Genomic DNA, 16,183 nt, shown 5'->3' on the forward strand with positions numbered 1-16,183 from the left:
CCCTTTCTCTGAGCTGTAAAATAGAAACTATGGGGCAGATTTACAATAACTAGGGCATCCCTGCATATCAGCAGGGATGCGCCAGTTATTGTGCGTCACAGCTGCGCCACCATGGATGCGCCGCATTTACAATGCGGCGCACCATGGGGCAAAAATGGACAGATGCGTGACGCATCTGCTGCCGTAAAGGCGGTGCATTGCTAGAGTTGCGTCGCAAGCGCGACGCAGCTCCAGCAAGGCTTGGGGTGCCCTATCCTGAAAATGCTGCGTCAATCCTTACACCTGCTTCAAGCAGGCGCAGGCTTTTGATGCAGCATGGCCTTAAAAGTGACTGAATGAAATCTTGTAGATTTCACTCAGCCACTTTTTGGAGGCCTTCCTGCGCTGGAACGCCCCACCCCCCATGCGCCGGAAGGCCTTTATGTAGCACAGTGCTTTACAACGTGATGCATCTCCCAGATGCGTCACGTTGTAAATACCCCACAGCATGGCGCTGCGCCGAAGCGGTGTCACAAATGTGACGCAACAGCGGCGTAAAAGAGGCGCAAGGGGCTTGTAAATCTGCCCCTATGAGGTATGATTGCCGCTTGGGGGTGTGGCAAACAGGGTGCTGTTAGCTGACTGGCTGAAGTATAAGTCTTTCTCCTTTATATTGTTTGGTTGGTTAGTGGCAATGTATACAGGCCTTTATGAAGGCATAATGCTATTTTAAGATTACCCTGGAGACTTCTAGCTTGACTATGGGAATGATTTGAGCATGTGAATCTATGAAACATCCAATGCTGGAGTGCTAACTGATAAGCAAAAATGTAAAGGCACGAAAATAACATACTTTATACACCCCTAAAATCTTACAGTGAAATATTTTGGCCTAAGGCACTATAATAAAGTATAACAGTCATACAGTTTGCAGTTTTGGGCAACGTTGAAGCAGGTGCCGCAAGTAATGGGGTTGTCTCTCATTCTGCTCAGGTGATTGTTAGTGAATTTGTTGGGGAAGCCTGTGATTCTTTGAGAAAGGAGAAAGGACGTGTTAGACCTGTCATCCTTAGGGTGGTCTTCCTCCAATCATTTTTCCTGCTTACCTCCTCTTTTTGCTGTATCTGTTTGCTGGCCTTAGGACTCTGAGAACTTTACCACTGCTGACCAGAGCTAAAACGCATGTGCATCTCCCCTAAACCTGGTAACATTGGTGTATACCAAATTGACATATTTAGTTTACTTCTAAGCCCCTTGTAAAGAGGCAAACCATATTCCCAGAGTCTGTAAATTAAATGCTACTAGTGAGCCTGCAATATTGATTGTGCCTTTCAAACCTGTCTCAGGCCTGCCACTGCAAGGCCTGTGTGTGCAGATCAATTCCACATGCCAAGCTTGAAATTCCCCTTTTATTAGACATAAGTCACCCCTAAGGAAGACCTAAGGTAGCCCTAAGGGCAGGGTGCTGTGCAAGGGTAGGACATGCACTTTTAAGTTTTACATGTCCTGGTAGTGACAAACAGCTAAATTTGTTTTTCACTTCTGTGAGGCCTACTCCTCTTTTAAAACTATAATTCCTGATCAGAAAGGTGTAGCTGCATCATGTGTTACATCTTTGGAATAGTAATGATAAATCCTTTTTAAAGGTAAAGTTGGATTTAACATTACTATTTTAGAAATGCCACTTTCAGAAAGTGGACATTTCTCTGCTCTCACTTCTTTGTGTGCCTTGCAGCCTGTCTCCAAAACATGTCTGGGGTGGGTGACAGCTACACTTTACGCTTTCCATCTAGACAGCCACAAACACAGGAAGGGTGGGTGTGACAGAGAACTCATCTGAAATCGTCTGCATTCTGATCGCTGTTCCTGGGCATGAAGAAAGAGGGAGAGCTGGCACTTATACCTGAATAGGCAGTGTCCTGTTTTCCACAAAAGGGCTGAATAACCCCTATCTGATAGTCTTGAGCAAGGGCTGGGATGAAAGGGGGACATGTGCACTTCAAGGGCCTGCTCTCAAGTCAACCCCACTTCAAAGGCACAACTGGGAATAAGTACTGGGGCAGACTTTACCATGACAGTACACTATTTGACCTGTGAATAACTCTGCCAGGAGTGAAGACTACTGTGTTACAAGGATTACCCCTTTGTTTGACTGCTGTTCTGGAAGAACTGCTTTTCTGCTTTGCTGTGCTGCTCTGCTGCCTTTTGATCCCTGCCCTGCTGGCGACAAGAACTGGACTCATATCACTTGAACACAGAGTGACTCCAATGGCTTGCTGGCTTGCCCCCTGTTCTGGAGTCTCAGGGCCATCAAAGATTTAATTTCCTTTGTAACAGCACCTGTTCTCTTCCATCTGTGAATTCGGCCAAGTGGTGCAAATCCAGTCCTGCGCTCTTGAAAGGTGACTACTGCTGTCCAGAACCATCAAAATTGACCTTGCGCCATGCGGAACCGATGTATTGCCCTTTGACGCCGACGCAGGAGCTAATCGACGATATCGTTTCGATGAACTGGGCATCTTGATGATGATGGACAGCGCAGCTTGGCAATGACGACAGTGCCTGCATCTTAAAGGGGTTTGTCAACTAAGCCTTTATTGCCTACACAGATCAGAACCAACGCATCGAGCCTTTGATGTTGGCGCTTGCTCCAATCAAGGTACTTTTTAAGCGAGACCTGCATGAGTATTGTAGGCAGGCTGCCCTGCATCGTGGTCAGCCTGATCTTTTGGATTCACCCTATTCCAGCATGACCTCAAATAATGCCTAATCCCTATTTGCTTCTAAACAGTATATTTTTATTTAATCTTTAAAAATTCATAACTCTGGTTTTACTTGAATGAATTAATGAATTTGGACTTGTATCGCGCATGGCTTCCCTGAGGCCGCTCAGCACTGCGGACTAACGAATAAGGAAATAAGACAGAAAGTATAGAAAGAGTCCTTAAAGAGATAGGTTTTTAAGAGTTTCCGGAACGCCAGTAGACTTGGCTCCTTCCGGAGGTCTAACGGGAGTGTGTTCCAGAGAGTAGAGGCATTGAAAGAAAAGGAGCGTCCGCCCCATCTTGATCTTCGCATTTTGGTAGAGATGGATTTTTTATGTTTTGGTCTTGCTTTACTCATAAAATTATAATTTATGTTTCTAACCCTGTGTGGAGCATTTTTGTGGTGTATTCATTGTGTTATTGTCTGTCTGTCTGATGCACATATACTTTACACATTGCCTCTTTATATACTCCTGACTGATCTGTGCCAAGTTACCAGGGGGTGAGCACAGGTTATCTTTTAGAGCATATCTAGATTAACCTGACTAGAACGGTGGTTCCTGTTTGTACAGAGTGTGTAAATAACTGGGGTTTTGTTGGACAACCCCCCACTTTTTGCCTGGTATCTGGTGCAACTTTGACTGACAGTGTGCTGGGTTCCCGCTAACCAGGTCCCCAGCACCATTGTTCTTTCCCTAAACTGTACGATTGTTCCACAATTGGCACCCATTTCGGAGCCCTTATAAGTCCTTAGTAAGTGGTAGCCCTGGTACCTAGGAAATTGGACCTAAAAAGGGTCCCTAAGAGTTGCAGCACAAATTGTGCCATTCTAAGGGACCCCTCACCAAGCTCATGCAAACTGACACTGCAGCCTGTGTGTCTTAGTGCAGACAAAAAGCGAAGAGTCTACTTGGGTGTTTATTGTGCTTTTATATACTCACTTCCCCCTCCTGGGCACTTGCACTTTCGCTCTCCATGCTCTGGGCATCCCCGCGCAGCGGATCGCATCGCAGCAGCGGGCCACAACGTCTTCGCCGCCATTCCCCAGAGGCCACTGGCCACGCCCACCACCAACAGGCCATGCCCCTTCCGTTTCCCCCTCTATAAACAATGTGTTTTCCCCGTACGCGCAGCGGGTGCGCCGAAGGCGCGCCAAGGGCAAGCCCGTCTGCGCCCGTCCGTGACCGGCAGGGACCAGGGGCCACGCACCCTGCCCCCGCCCTTACTTACACCCCAGCTCAACTGCTCTCTTTAAATGCAGCTCAGTCCATTGCCCCTTCCCTGTCTCAGCACATTGCCACTTTGGGCATCTCTGTCCCTCCACTCCCTTCGTCTGAACCTACGCTGCTCTCTCCCCGGTTACAGGTTCCCCCCTCCCCCGCTCCTCTCCCTCCCCCTTCACCCATCACGGCCACTGCCTGCCTGCTTAATACTAGATCGGCAGGCAAGCACCAGCTTGAGCTTTTTAATTTATTGGACACCGACGCCCCTGATTTTCTGTTTCTCACAGAGACTTGGTTCTCGGCCGATTCCCTTCCTGATCTTCTGTCCGCCCTCCCCGACTCTTACTACGCCCTTCGGGCGGATCGTCCAGCTGGTAAAGCCGGTGTGGGTGTGGCGATAATCATTCGTTTTAATCTTCAGTTTCGGCTCCTTCCCCCTCCTCCCATACCTGGCGTCGATTTTTTAGTTGCCCGCTCAGTTAACCTTTTTCCCCCTCCCTTACAATAGTCCTTATGTATCGTCCCCCTCAGAACATGCCTTCCTTTGTGCCTGTCTTGCAAGAATTACTGGCTACGCTTGTGGTCAATAATTCCTCTGTGCTCCTCCTGGGAGACTTTAACTATTGGCCGGGCGACCCCAGGGAGTACCTGTCCTTCAAGGACTTCTCGGCCACTCTCCAGTGTCTCAATTTCCTTCCTCACCTTCACTCCCCCACCCATGTTCATGGCCATACCTTAGACCAAATATGGTCAGCTAGTTGTACTATCCTCCCCCCCACAGTCCTCCCTTGCACCTGGTCCGATCACTTTTTGATTTCATTCCCTATTGAGCTCGGAGAACAAGAGAAACTCCCCTTGCCCAAGAATGTCACAGCTCGTAATTGGAATCGGGTTGACCTCAACTCTCTCTGCGCCTCTCTCACTACCTCTCCCCCCGACCTAGGTATTCTTTCCCATGATCTTCAATTAGACGCTGTGAATCATTGGCTGTCCTCCTCTTGCGATCGGGTTGCCCCCCTCAGGAAAGTCAAGACCTGCCGCCCCCATGACGCCCAAAAATGGTTTACAGACGAGTTGAAAATCCTTAAATTGGACCTTAGGCGTTCCGAACGCCATTGGAGACGCAATTATTGTCCCTCCTTGCGAGCCAAATACAAGCTTCTTTTGGCTAATTACAAGAAGGCTATTCTCTTAGCCAAAACCACCTACTTTTCGGAGAGAATATCTTTGACAGCCAACAAGCCTAAGGAGATTTTCTCCATAGTCCGCAACTTAGTTGCCTCGGATAGGGCCAACCCTAACCTTATCCCTTCCCAAGCTCTCTGTCTGTCTCTTAACAACTTCTTTCTAGAGAAGATCGCGAAGATCAAATCCAATATTCCTCTAGCATCTTCACCACCTCTTTCCCCTCTTTCCCCTGCTCTTCCTCTGTCCTCCTCGTCTCTCGATCAGTTTCCACCTATCTCTCTGAACTCTTTTCTGGCTCTACTTCAGAAAGTGAAGTCAGGCTCCCCGGCTGACTGTGCTCCAGCTCGCATTCTGAGAGAGCTTTTCATTCACTGCCCTGATCCCCCTCTCTCCCTCCTTAATGCCTCTATCTCCTCAGGTCTAGTCCCGAAATTCTTCAAATCAGCTATAGTTCACCCCATCTTAAAAAGCCTGGTTCAGACCCCTCCCTTCCCTCCAACTTCAGAACTATTTCCCTTCTCCCTTACCTTGGGAAGATATTGGAGAGTTATATTACATCTTGTCTCTCCTCCTTCATTGAGGATAACCATCTCTTGGCCTCCCACCAAGCGGGTTTCCGCCCGGCCCACTCTACTGAGTCAGTGGTCCTGTCTGTCCTAGACGAGCTAAAGAGCAAGGCGGACTCCAACTTGCCTCAAGCCTTGGTGCTCCTTGATCTGTCCGCTGCGTTTGACACGGTCGACCATTCCATCCTCCTCTGCCGTTTCTGCGCAGCGGGCGTTCGGGGCACCGCCCTCTCTTGGCTCGCCTCTTTTCTTAAAGAACGGACTCAGGCTGTCCATCTCTCTGGCCACACTGCCCCAACCCGCTTGGTCCCTTGCGGGGTCCCCCAAGGCTCCTCCCTGTCCCCTCTTCTTTTCAATCTTTACATTTGTCCCCTTATTCTTTCTCTCCTTGACATGGGGGTCTCCGTATATAACTATGCAGATGACCTCCAGTTAGTTTTCGATCTTTCCTCTCCTCTGCACTCCCTACCTAAATTCCACTCCACTCTAGTTTTCATCTCGGAGTGGATGAACTGGAATCAACTCAAGCTTAATCTGGACAAGACGGAGCTGGTCCTGACTGGCCCCACCATCTCCCCTTGGTCGGCCGCCTTCTGGCCTCCCATCTTCGGCCCCCCGCCCGTACCGGCGGCCTCCGCAAAGACCTTGGGTATTAAAGTCAGTCGGGACCTCTCCATGCATGCCCAGATTAACTCAGTTGTTTCTTCCTGTTTTCTCTCCCTCCGGACTATCCGGAAAGTGTCCCGTTTCTTTTCCTCCGATGCCCTCAAACTTATTATTTTGGCGATGATTCTTTCCCATCTTGATTACGGGAACAGCCTGTACGTGGGCATTCCGGTCTACGAACTACGCCGACTGCAGGCTATTCAGAATCAGGCCGCTCGTCTTATCCATCACCTGCCCAAGTCCTTTCACATCACTCCTGTTTTGCAATCCCTTCACTGGCTTCCCATCTGTCAGAGATCTCTCTTTAAGATGGGCTGCTTGGCCTTTATGGCTCGTACTCGCACTGCCCCGGCTTTCATCAATTCTCTCATTATCCCCTACACTCCCAACCGTGCCCTTCGCTCCTCTAATCAATCCCTCCTCAATGTTCCGCGGTTCCGTAGATCTAAAACTGGAGGCACTAGATTCTCTGTACTAGCTCCTCGTTTCTGGAACAGCCTTCCTCTGTCGATCCGGTCTATCCCAATCTACTCCCATGTCCGCAAAGCCCTCAAGACCCATCTGTTTTCCATAGCGTACTCTGGCTGATCTCCTTCGGCAAATTCCATTCTCCTCAGCCCTCTACTTTCAGCGCCAGGAAGCCGCTTGGTCGCAGTGCGCTTTATTAAGAACTTTCTTCATTTCATTTAATTTCATTTCATTTCATGGCACACATCCCTGTGTGCCATGCCAGCAAAGTATTGCATGTGGTATAGGTAAGTCACCCCTACGGCAGGCCTTACAGCCTGAAGGCTGGGTGCACTGTGGGGTGCACTGTGGGGTGCACTATACCCATGTATGGGTATCTCCACCTGAGGGGATGTGACCCTTAGATATAATTGCGCAAGGATGCCATAACAAGAACATGGGTTGGACACTCATGACTACAAGCTCTCCAGCTGCATGATGGCGTCACTGTACCCAAAGGTGTTTGGTACCAAACACCTCATCTTAATAAACCCACACTGATGCCAATATTGGCCATATTAATACATGCACACAGAGGGCACCTTAATGCTGCCCATTGAAAACCTACCGACTTGCTAGTGTGTTGACTGACTGGTCTCGACCAGTCAGCCACCACAGAGAGGTTTCTGACCTCCTGAGGTGACCACCTTCACTCTCAGAGCACCGGAACAAAGCCTGCTCTGGGTGGAGGTGTCACACATCCTCCAAACAGGATGGGCATTCCAGAGCGGGAAGCTTCAAAGGCCCTGCCGCATTTGTTATGCCTCTCCAGATAGTGGAGGCGCCCACCTTCCTGTCCTGACTCCATTTTATGGTGGCAAGACAGGTGGGAAAATTAGTTAGATTAGGAGGTGTGCCCACATTCAGCCAGTACCACCCCTAGGGCAAGCCAGCTGATGTGTATCCCACTTTTCAGATTGTTTTATGTTGTTTTGAACTAAATTAGCCTCTAGGGTCAGGGCTATGCCCACTTCCCACAGGAAGTAGTCAAACAGAGGGTGTAGACACCCATTGGCTACTACCTGTCACTCCCTATAAATGCCCCTAAATTGAGGAGTTAGGGGGCCCCCATAACCCAAGAACCCAGATTTGATAGATCAACAGAAGAATTACAAAGAAGAGTCATTGCCTGATGAGAACTGCAGCAGAACTTTGGCACAAAACTCTGCCGTCCTCAGCCCTCTCTGAACAATCACACCAGAGTGGCTCGTCCTGGATTTGGAGATCTACCATAGCCTTGGAAAGCCTGCCAGCACTTCGAAACACCCAAAAAGTCTCCCTTGGAGAAGAGGAGCTACTTCCCTGCAGTCCTTAGGCTCCGACAAGCAGAGTCCCTCTACCGCCTTGCAGCTCGGCCCGACCGATGCTGCAGATGACCAGGAGAAAGTACCCATGCTCTGGAAGGTGAGCTCTGTCTCCCAGGAAGTGTGAATACACCAGGACCAACCTGAGGCTTCCTGTACTGACCCCTGGGTACCTTACGCCCTACACCAAACGCCAAAAGCATGAGTTCTGTCCAGATTTTCATTGCCCCAGGACCACGCAGCCAGCGAGGGATATCAGCATCACTGTGACCCACTTTGAGAGTGGCCCATCTGCCTTGGATTTCTCTTCTTCCAGCTATTTGTCTCTGACAGCGGTTGCATCTTTGTGAACCAGCCCGGCCAACCTAACTACTCTGCTCCTGAGCCCCCTCTGCCTGGGTCCCGATGAACTGCTGTGCCCCTATACTCCAACCTGACCTGATCCCCTGTTTTGGAGCCCTCGGATGTGCCATAAGTCCCCCTGTGCAGCCTTTTTCCAGGTGGCCCTTCTTCTCTATAGCATGCCAGCTACCAGCTTCACCAGCTTCACCAGAAACCAGGCAGTTCCTGAAGAATTGCTAGTAGTACTTTCAACCTTGGCCCACTGCTATTCCGATCCCAGAAGATGAACCCCTGAAACCGACTGTAACTACCTTTATGCATCTTTGACTTTTCCTCGCATAGGATTGCATTGTACATATTTTTATTGAAAACTGTACTTTCCTTGAAATTATGCCCTTGAGTTTGAAATATATGTATAAAAAGAAGTGTTATTTTTCTAAATTGGTCTCAGATGTATTCTTTAAGTGTGTTTCATTCATTGCCTCTGTGAGTACAACAAATGCTAGCACTACCCTCTGATAAGCTTAACTACTCGCCCACACTACCAGATAAGAGAGTATTAGTATTATCTACTTTAGCCACAGTAAACCAATTGGGGACCCACTGCACTCTCTGCACAGTGTACTTCGTTTTAGTACATTATCTAGAGAGCCAGCTTATTACAGAGTGCATTCTCTGACAACCAGAAACCTCAGTTCTAATAGGGAGCAAAATTTAGCAATGCTACTTTATTACCAGGCCCAGCTGTACCACAGGAAAGTTGATGCTGACTAACACCCACCTGAGCAGCATCCAGGCAGCATCGAAAGTCATGCCGTAGAGTGGAAGCAACTATTCACCTGCCACTATTTTCCGTTGCCCCAGCATGCATGTACAAAATGTGCCCCCAAATGCCTTTTTATTATGACTGAAGTGGTGTGCCTTTGCGTCTGGATTCGAAGTGCTCTATCAATTTGTGTGTGGCACTATTTCTGCATGATTAAACCATGTGGTACTAACATTAACCGTCCTTTGCGTAACTTTGCAATCATTCACGTTTTCACTACTTCTGCATTAGAGCCAGCTTTTTATGCATACCCTATAGGAAATTCCGAGCCCAATATTTATTAATTCTGGATATCAACCTGAGCTTGCTGTTCTGCTGAACTTCCTTCTCTCATTGAGACTTCAATGCAACGTTTTTTTTCTCTCATACATGTTTTTCATCCTTTAAATTCTTCGGGTCATATGTACAAGCCCCTATCACCACGGGAACTTCACTTTTTGTGACGTTCCCATGGCAATAGGGACCTTGACTTATGTACAAGGCAGCGTTAAGCCACTTATCGTGGCTTAACACTGACATGTACACAAGGCATCCTTTCACGCTATGTTTAGCGTGAAAGGAGCATGCAGTGGGTGTTGTGGTTGGCGTTCCACTGCAAAACCCATTGTATTTGATGCTGCACGATATGTACATGGGTGGCATACACAGGAGGCAGTGCCAAAATTAAAACCAGGAAAATCCTGGTCTTAAGTTGGCAAAATGAGGAGAAATACATTATTTCTCCTCGTTTTTGCTTTTTCCATGGCTTTTTTATGTACAGAAAAGTTGTCCCTTCCTGTACATAAACAAACCTTTTAAAAAAATGCCATTTTGTAACTTTCATGTGTGCTGCATGAAGCAGCACACATGAAAGTTACAAAATGGCATTTTAGGATTGTTTATGTGCAGGAAGGGACACCTTCCTACACATAACCAATCCTCCCCTGAACACAGACACCCTTGCACTCTGGTGCAAGGGTGCCTGCGTTGAGGCTAAGTTGTTAAAGGGGAAACGCAAGGCTGCACCACATTCTTGTAAATATAGTGCAGCCTTGCATTTCTGAAGTGGCGGAGCTTGTCGTTGAGTCCAGGAGGCTAACGCCACGCTCCGCCACTTCATTGTACATATCCCCCATGGTTTCTTAACTTTCAGCTTCAGCCACATCACTTGAGTACCCCAGCCTCACTTATCCTTCCTGCTTTTGTTAAATAGCCTCAAACTTTATAATCTTTCTTCTAAAACTACCATACAAACAAGAATGCCACTTTTTGAGTGAGCCTTGTTAAAAAAAATACCCATCTTTGAAAATTTTATTTACAGTTAATTAGGAGTTGAGTATCATTGGACTTTGCTATTGCCCTTTAATTGCATCAAACTCCTCAGTGGTCAAACGGCGCCTAGGGCACTACACTATCACGGAGAGTAGTCCAGTAATAGTACCAGGCAACAAGACATTTCATCCATTTCCCACCATTAGAAAGATCTCCATAAACGAACAGGTGGCGTAATACTGCACAGCGTCTATTCCATTCTAAAAAGGTCTCTGCTGTCTCCGGCTACTTTTTACTGCCAAGGGTTTTGCTGTAATTACAGAAACCTTGAAACGTATTTGCAGGCCCCTATCGCCACCTGAGCCTCACTTTTTTAGACGCTCCGGTGGCGTAGTGCCATTTTTCTTATTTACAAGGTGGCGCTCAGCCCCTTAACGTAGCTTAACGCCACCTTGTGAATATGCTCCTTTCTGCTGCAGTCCTCTGTGGCACAGGGGAGGGCAATGGGTGTTGCTGTGGGTGTTCCACCCCAACACCCATTGCTTTTTGACGCTGGCCCAGATTTACAAGGCCGATGCAGCGCCAAAAACCAACGTCATGGAATACTAATCGTTAGAATGGTGATACGAGGAGAAATTATTCATTTCTCCTTGTTTTATGCTCTTTCCATGTGTGCTGCATTCCGCAGCACAAATAGAAAGAGCAAATCACAACTATTGATTGTTTATGTGCCGGAAGGTGTCCCTTCCTGCACATAAGCAATCCTCCCTGCAGCGTAGCACCCTTTCGACATGGTGGCTGGCGCTGTCGCCAGCAAGCTTTTTTTTTTTAGCAGAAACACAGGGCTGCACTGTTCCCTTGTGAATACAGCGCCTCCCTGCATATTCAAAATGTTGGAGCGCAGTACTGCCAAATTTGGCGCAACTCCGCCCGCTGACATTTTTGTAAATATGCCCCCTTGTTTTTGCTAGTCACTTAAATATCGTGAAATCAGCTCTTGAGAATTGCAATTCCTGGAAAGTTCTTCATTGGGTCGTGAGGTGTGTTTATTGTTCAATAGTCAGTAAAATAATTATGTTCAGAATAGGCCTCATTAAAATGTTGCAATGTGCGTCAAAAACATTCTTAGAAAAGAAAAAGGCTTCCTTCTTAATGACTATGATTTGGAACTAGGGTATTGTGCTACATACAACTCAGCCATATTACATGCAAAACGTACTGTATTTTTTTTCTCAAGTCCTCGGGTTTTGAACTTGACATATTAATCCTCGTGTGGAAGATTCTTAAAAAACATTCGAATATAAAGCCAAATTCAACATATCCAGAGATACTTAACTACTCTTTAGAGGAAGAAAATATTTATTACCAATCAAAATGTTCTGTGGGGGATGTATTATCACTTGTAAGTCATGTTAGTTTTTCTGGGCTCTGGGATGTATCTGAGTTCAAATAATAGAGCCAAAAATATATCTCTTCCTAAAATAACGTTAGGGGAACATTGAACATGAATTAATACTTAATCTCGCTAGAACCATGATAGTACCTTTACAGCCAGCTTCAGTGAGACCTCCCGAATGTCTTTTAAGGGTGGATACAGACGTCCTTCCTCCAAATTCTTATCAGTAACTTGCTGTGCTAGAAGCTAAGCACAAGAGAGACACATTTCTGATGAGACTGCATATTGTTTTAGGACATCAAGTCAAACATTCGATAGTCACTCTAGATCATCAAGTACGCTTAATTCGATTTAACAAGCAAATCATAAAAGCACAAAGTCGAAATAATGATTGAAAGTACATTCTTCAGCTAATATGACATCAATAGACTAAGACATATAAATATAATAAAATCAAATATAAATTCTTTAAAAGGACAAATACTAGATACCTGGGGTATGCCTCCTAAAAACTAGTTTATCCATACCGCTTTCTAATTACCAGCACCCCTGTTATATAATTTAAGATGGCAGAACAGACATCAATAGAATCCAATGCATACAGATAGCTAAAACCTTCTCTATAAGCGCAAGGGCAGTGTGCTCTCAACAATGGCAGCAAAAATGTTGTCCTGGGATTTTATAAATTGCACGAAACAGAATAAAGTGCAAAGTAGTTTTTTAGCCGTATTATTACTACCTAGGCATGGCATAAGATTATAAGACCAGCTCCACTGATGCAGGAATGCTACCAGAAAATGTACTGTGGCCAAGCGAAACCTAGTAAAGTAACCTAACATTTACGAAGATCATCACTCTCTGCTGACTCAGCAACTGCAAATGTAGAGAGCTTGCTGGTAAGCAAGGTAAGCTGATCTAATAATGAGCTTTGCTTGAGGGGGTATTATATCGGACCTATCAAAGAAATCAATTAAGCCTACTTCATTGAATGCGCGTTTTCTGTGGCTAAGCCAAGGATTCTTCTCATCATTTACCATAGTAAGACAATCTCTAATAACAGATCTAGGGGCATATTACCAACAAGTAGCGCTAATCATCGCTAAATAGGCTTAGCGCCGATATTTTTATCGCTGCCTATCGCTGGATATGTTAGCGGAGAAAACATGCTATTAGCAACGTTTTTCTCCATTGTGCTAAAATATCCAGCGATAGCGGCAAAATGCGTGAATATTGCAGAGAATACAGCGATATTCACGCATTAGCGACAAAATGCTCTTAGCCATGTTATCCACCTCCCATTGGATAACATGGCTAAGAACTGGTCTGGGCAGGTGTTAGTATTTGGAGATATTCGCGCTTAGCGTGAATATTTCCATCGCTACGCCTGCCTTGCTAATAGGCGATAGCGACGTTAGCGACTGCTTTCAGTCGCTAACTGGTTGGCTACGCCCGCTTTGCATGTCATTAGCGATAAACATCGCTGACATGCAAAGCGGGCCCCAAACCGCTCGCTATCGCCTAAAAGCTGTCGCTAACATCAGTTAGCGATAGCTTGCTAATAGGGCGATAGAATTATTGCCGCTTAGCGGCTGAAAACAGCCGCTAAAGCGGCGACAATCGCCTATCGCCCTGCTTGATAATATGCCCCCTTGTGAATTCTAGTTCAGCTGAAAGCAAAGCCTTTGCCCATAACAACAAGGGGACAAGGCCAATGCGGTCCTCAATTTATTCTAAACCTAACTCAGAATGGCCAAAAGTGACAGATGCACTTTTAGATACCTTCAAAAGCCTTTTTTAAAAATAAAAAACATATTTTATTATCAGATTACGCATATTATGCAGGGCTCTGTACCCCAGAGACAACTGCAGCATTACTGTTCAAAAACAGGAAATGCAATCAGCTTTTCAACATTATGGCATAGATACATATCCACGGATAACATTCAATTCACAACCCCCCCCCCCCAACTCCCCCCCAAACCCTCCCCCCGAGTCACACAATGTCCAACTGGTTCAACTCACACTTCGTATACACAGAACCATGAAATATACACACAGGCACCCCACCTCAACCCCGCACTACGGCAGCACCAGCCCATGAAAGCCTAAACTTGTTCCACCGGAGGGTCCTCCAAGGCAACCGGGGGTTCCAGCCACAGTCCCCTGAAGTCCGCCCATCGTTTCCATATTTTGTAGTGTTTACGCGGACAACCCCTGGCAACAAAGATTGGCTGTTCCAGCCTCTTACAAAAATCCAGTCCGTTCTTCCATGCCGCCACCCAGGGGGGCCGTGTATCCTTCCACGCCCTAGCTATGTCCCGTTTTGCCAGAGTAAGACCCAATTGCATAAGATGTCTTTTATAAACATTGCCCCCAATTCCCTCCATTACGTGCAGCAAGGCGAACTGTGGTGTGCGTGGGAGTTCCCACTCCAGAACCTCAGACAGGCAAGTAAACACCCCCTCCAAAATCGGTCAAGCGACAAACACTGCCAAACAGTATGCAAAAACGTGCTCTCCTCCCTTCCACACCAAAGGCACTCTGGGGAGGCGATCAATCCGGCCCTCCACAAGCGCATTCGGGTGAAGTATACCCTGTGTAGGTATTTAAATTGAATGAGGCAGAGACGCATCACAATGGCCGCCCCTCGTGGGCGGCCAGAGCCTCTCTCCAATCCTCCTCCTCTAGAGCACCCACGTCTTGTTCCCAATCACCTGAAGTTTCAGAAGTGTGGGCGAGCATTGTATAACTAAGGACTGGTAGATCCCGGAGATCTTCTTGGTTTCCAGATCACCCATGAAGACCTTTGCCTCCAACAGGCTAAAGTTGGGGAGGTCCTCCAGATCCCTCAGACTGGGGTTCAGCGCAGAGCGGAGCTGAAGGTATTGATAAAACTGAGACCAGGGCATACCGAATTCCTCTCTCAGATCCCAAAGGACTTAAGTGTCGTATCGGACATGACATTCCCCAGTGTCGAGATACCTATGGCATCCCAGCCCCTAAAGCCCTGAAAGCCGCCAGTCCGGGCAGACGCCCGTTGTGCCACAAGGGTGTCTCTCGCATCAATGTGTTCCACCAATCCATACGCTTTAACGCCTGCCTTCAAATTTGGAATGCCACCCGAGTGACCGACGGCAGCGCGCTCCACAAAGGCGCCGAATACAGGAGAGTATGAACCGTGTGCTGGCCCATGAGTCGATGCTCCAAGGCATTAGCCGGGTCCTCCCTTCCACCATACCACCATTCATTAAAGACTACAAGATGTGACGCCTGGTAGTATGAAAGTACATCCTATGTCGCGAGCCCTCTACAGTATGTGGACAGAAAGCAGGTGCGTAACGCCACCCGAACTGCTCACCCGGCCCACAGGAATTGTCCATCCAAGCACAGAGTTCACCAATCGGAACCACCTGTGTGAGATCGGATATGGATGATTCTGCAACTGATACAGCAGCCGAGGCAGTGCTACCATTTTAAAGATTGCCGATCTGTTGTATATTGTTAATGGCATACATGACCAGAGTTTGATGTCGGCGCGGACTCGTTCCCACACTGGCCCCACGTTATGCTCCCAGGAGATAGTGGGCACCTCCGAGAGGAACACCCCTAGATATTTAAGGCCCCCCACTGCCACCTGAATTGTTGATGCCCATTCGCCCACCACACCCGCCACCCAGAACCCACAGCGTTAACTTGCGGTGGTTCATATGGAGCCCTGACGTTTCCCCAAAAATCTGCATTATCTCAAGAAGCCGCGGTCCCGATCTGTCAAGGGCTGTGAGGAAGAAGAGGACATCATCCGCGTACAACGCGAGTCTGTCTGACAGCCCCGGCGTCCACTCAAACCCCTTGAACTGTGCGTCGATGCGCACCCACACTGCCAGCGGCTCCATAGCCAAGGCAAATAAGTAGAGTGACAGGGGGCACCGCGGTCGGGTGCCATGCCCAATATTGAAGCTGGAAGAAACCGCTCCCGCCACCCGCACTGAGGCTGTCAGATCCGTATAGAGGAGCATCAAGTAGGACATAAAGCGTGGCCCAAGGTTAAGCCTATGTAGCAGCACGAAAAGGTACACCCAACTCAGGGAATCAAATGCCCTATCCATGTCCGCTAAAAGCAGGGCCGTCGGCTCCCCGGTTTGCCGAATCACCGCCATTGCCACATGCGCC

The 16,183-nt window shown here is 47.6% G+C and overlaps 1 protein-coding gene across 1 annotated transcript in view; it reads right to left on the reverse strand.

Moving 5' to 3' along the window:
• Positions 1-16,183, reverse strand: part of ME1 (malic enzyme 1) — a 1,446,246-nt gene that overhangs the window by 16,068 nt on the left and 1,413,995 nt on the right. The window contains exon 13 of the mRNA XM_078648140.1: positions 12,161-12,259. Coding sequence (XP_078504266.1) covers positions 12,161-12,259 — 99 coding nt within the window. The remainder of the gene's footprint in view (positions 1-12,160; positions 12,260-16,183) is intronic.

The sequence above is a fragment of the Lissotriton helveticus genome, chromosome 6 (genome assembly GCF_964261635.1).
Source record: "Lissotriton helveticus chromosome 6, aLisHel1.1, whole genome shotgun sequence".
In the NCBI taxonomy this organism is placed as follows: Eukaryota; Metazoa; Chordata; class Amphibia; order Caudata; family Salamandridae; genus Lissotriton; species Lissotriton helveticus.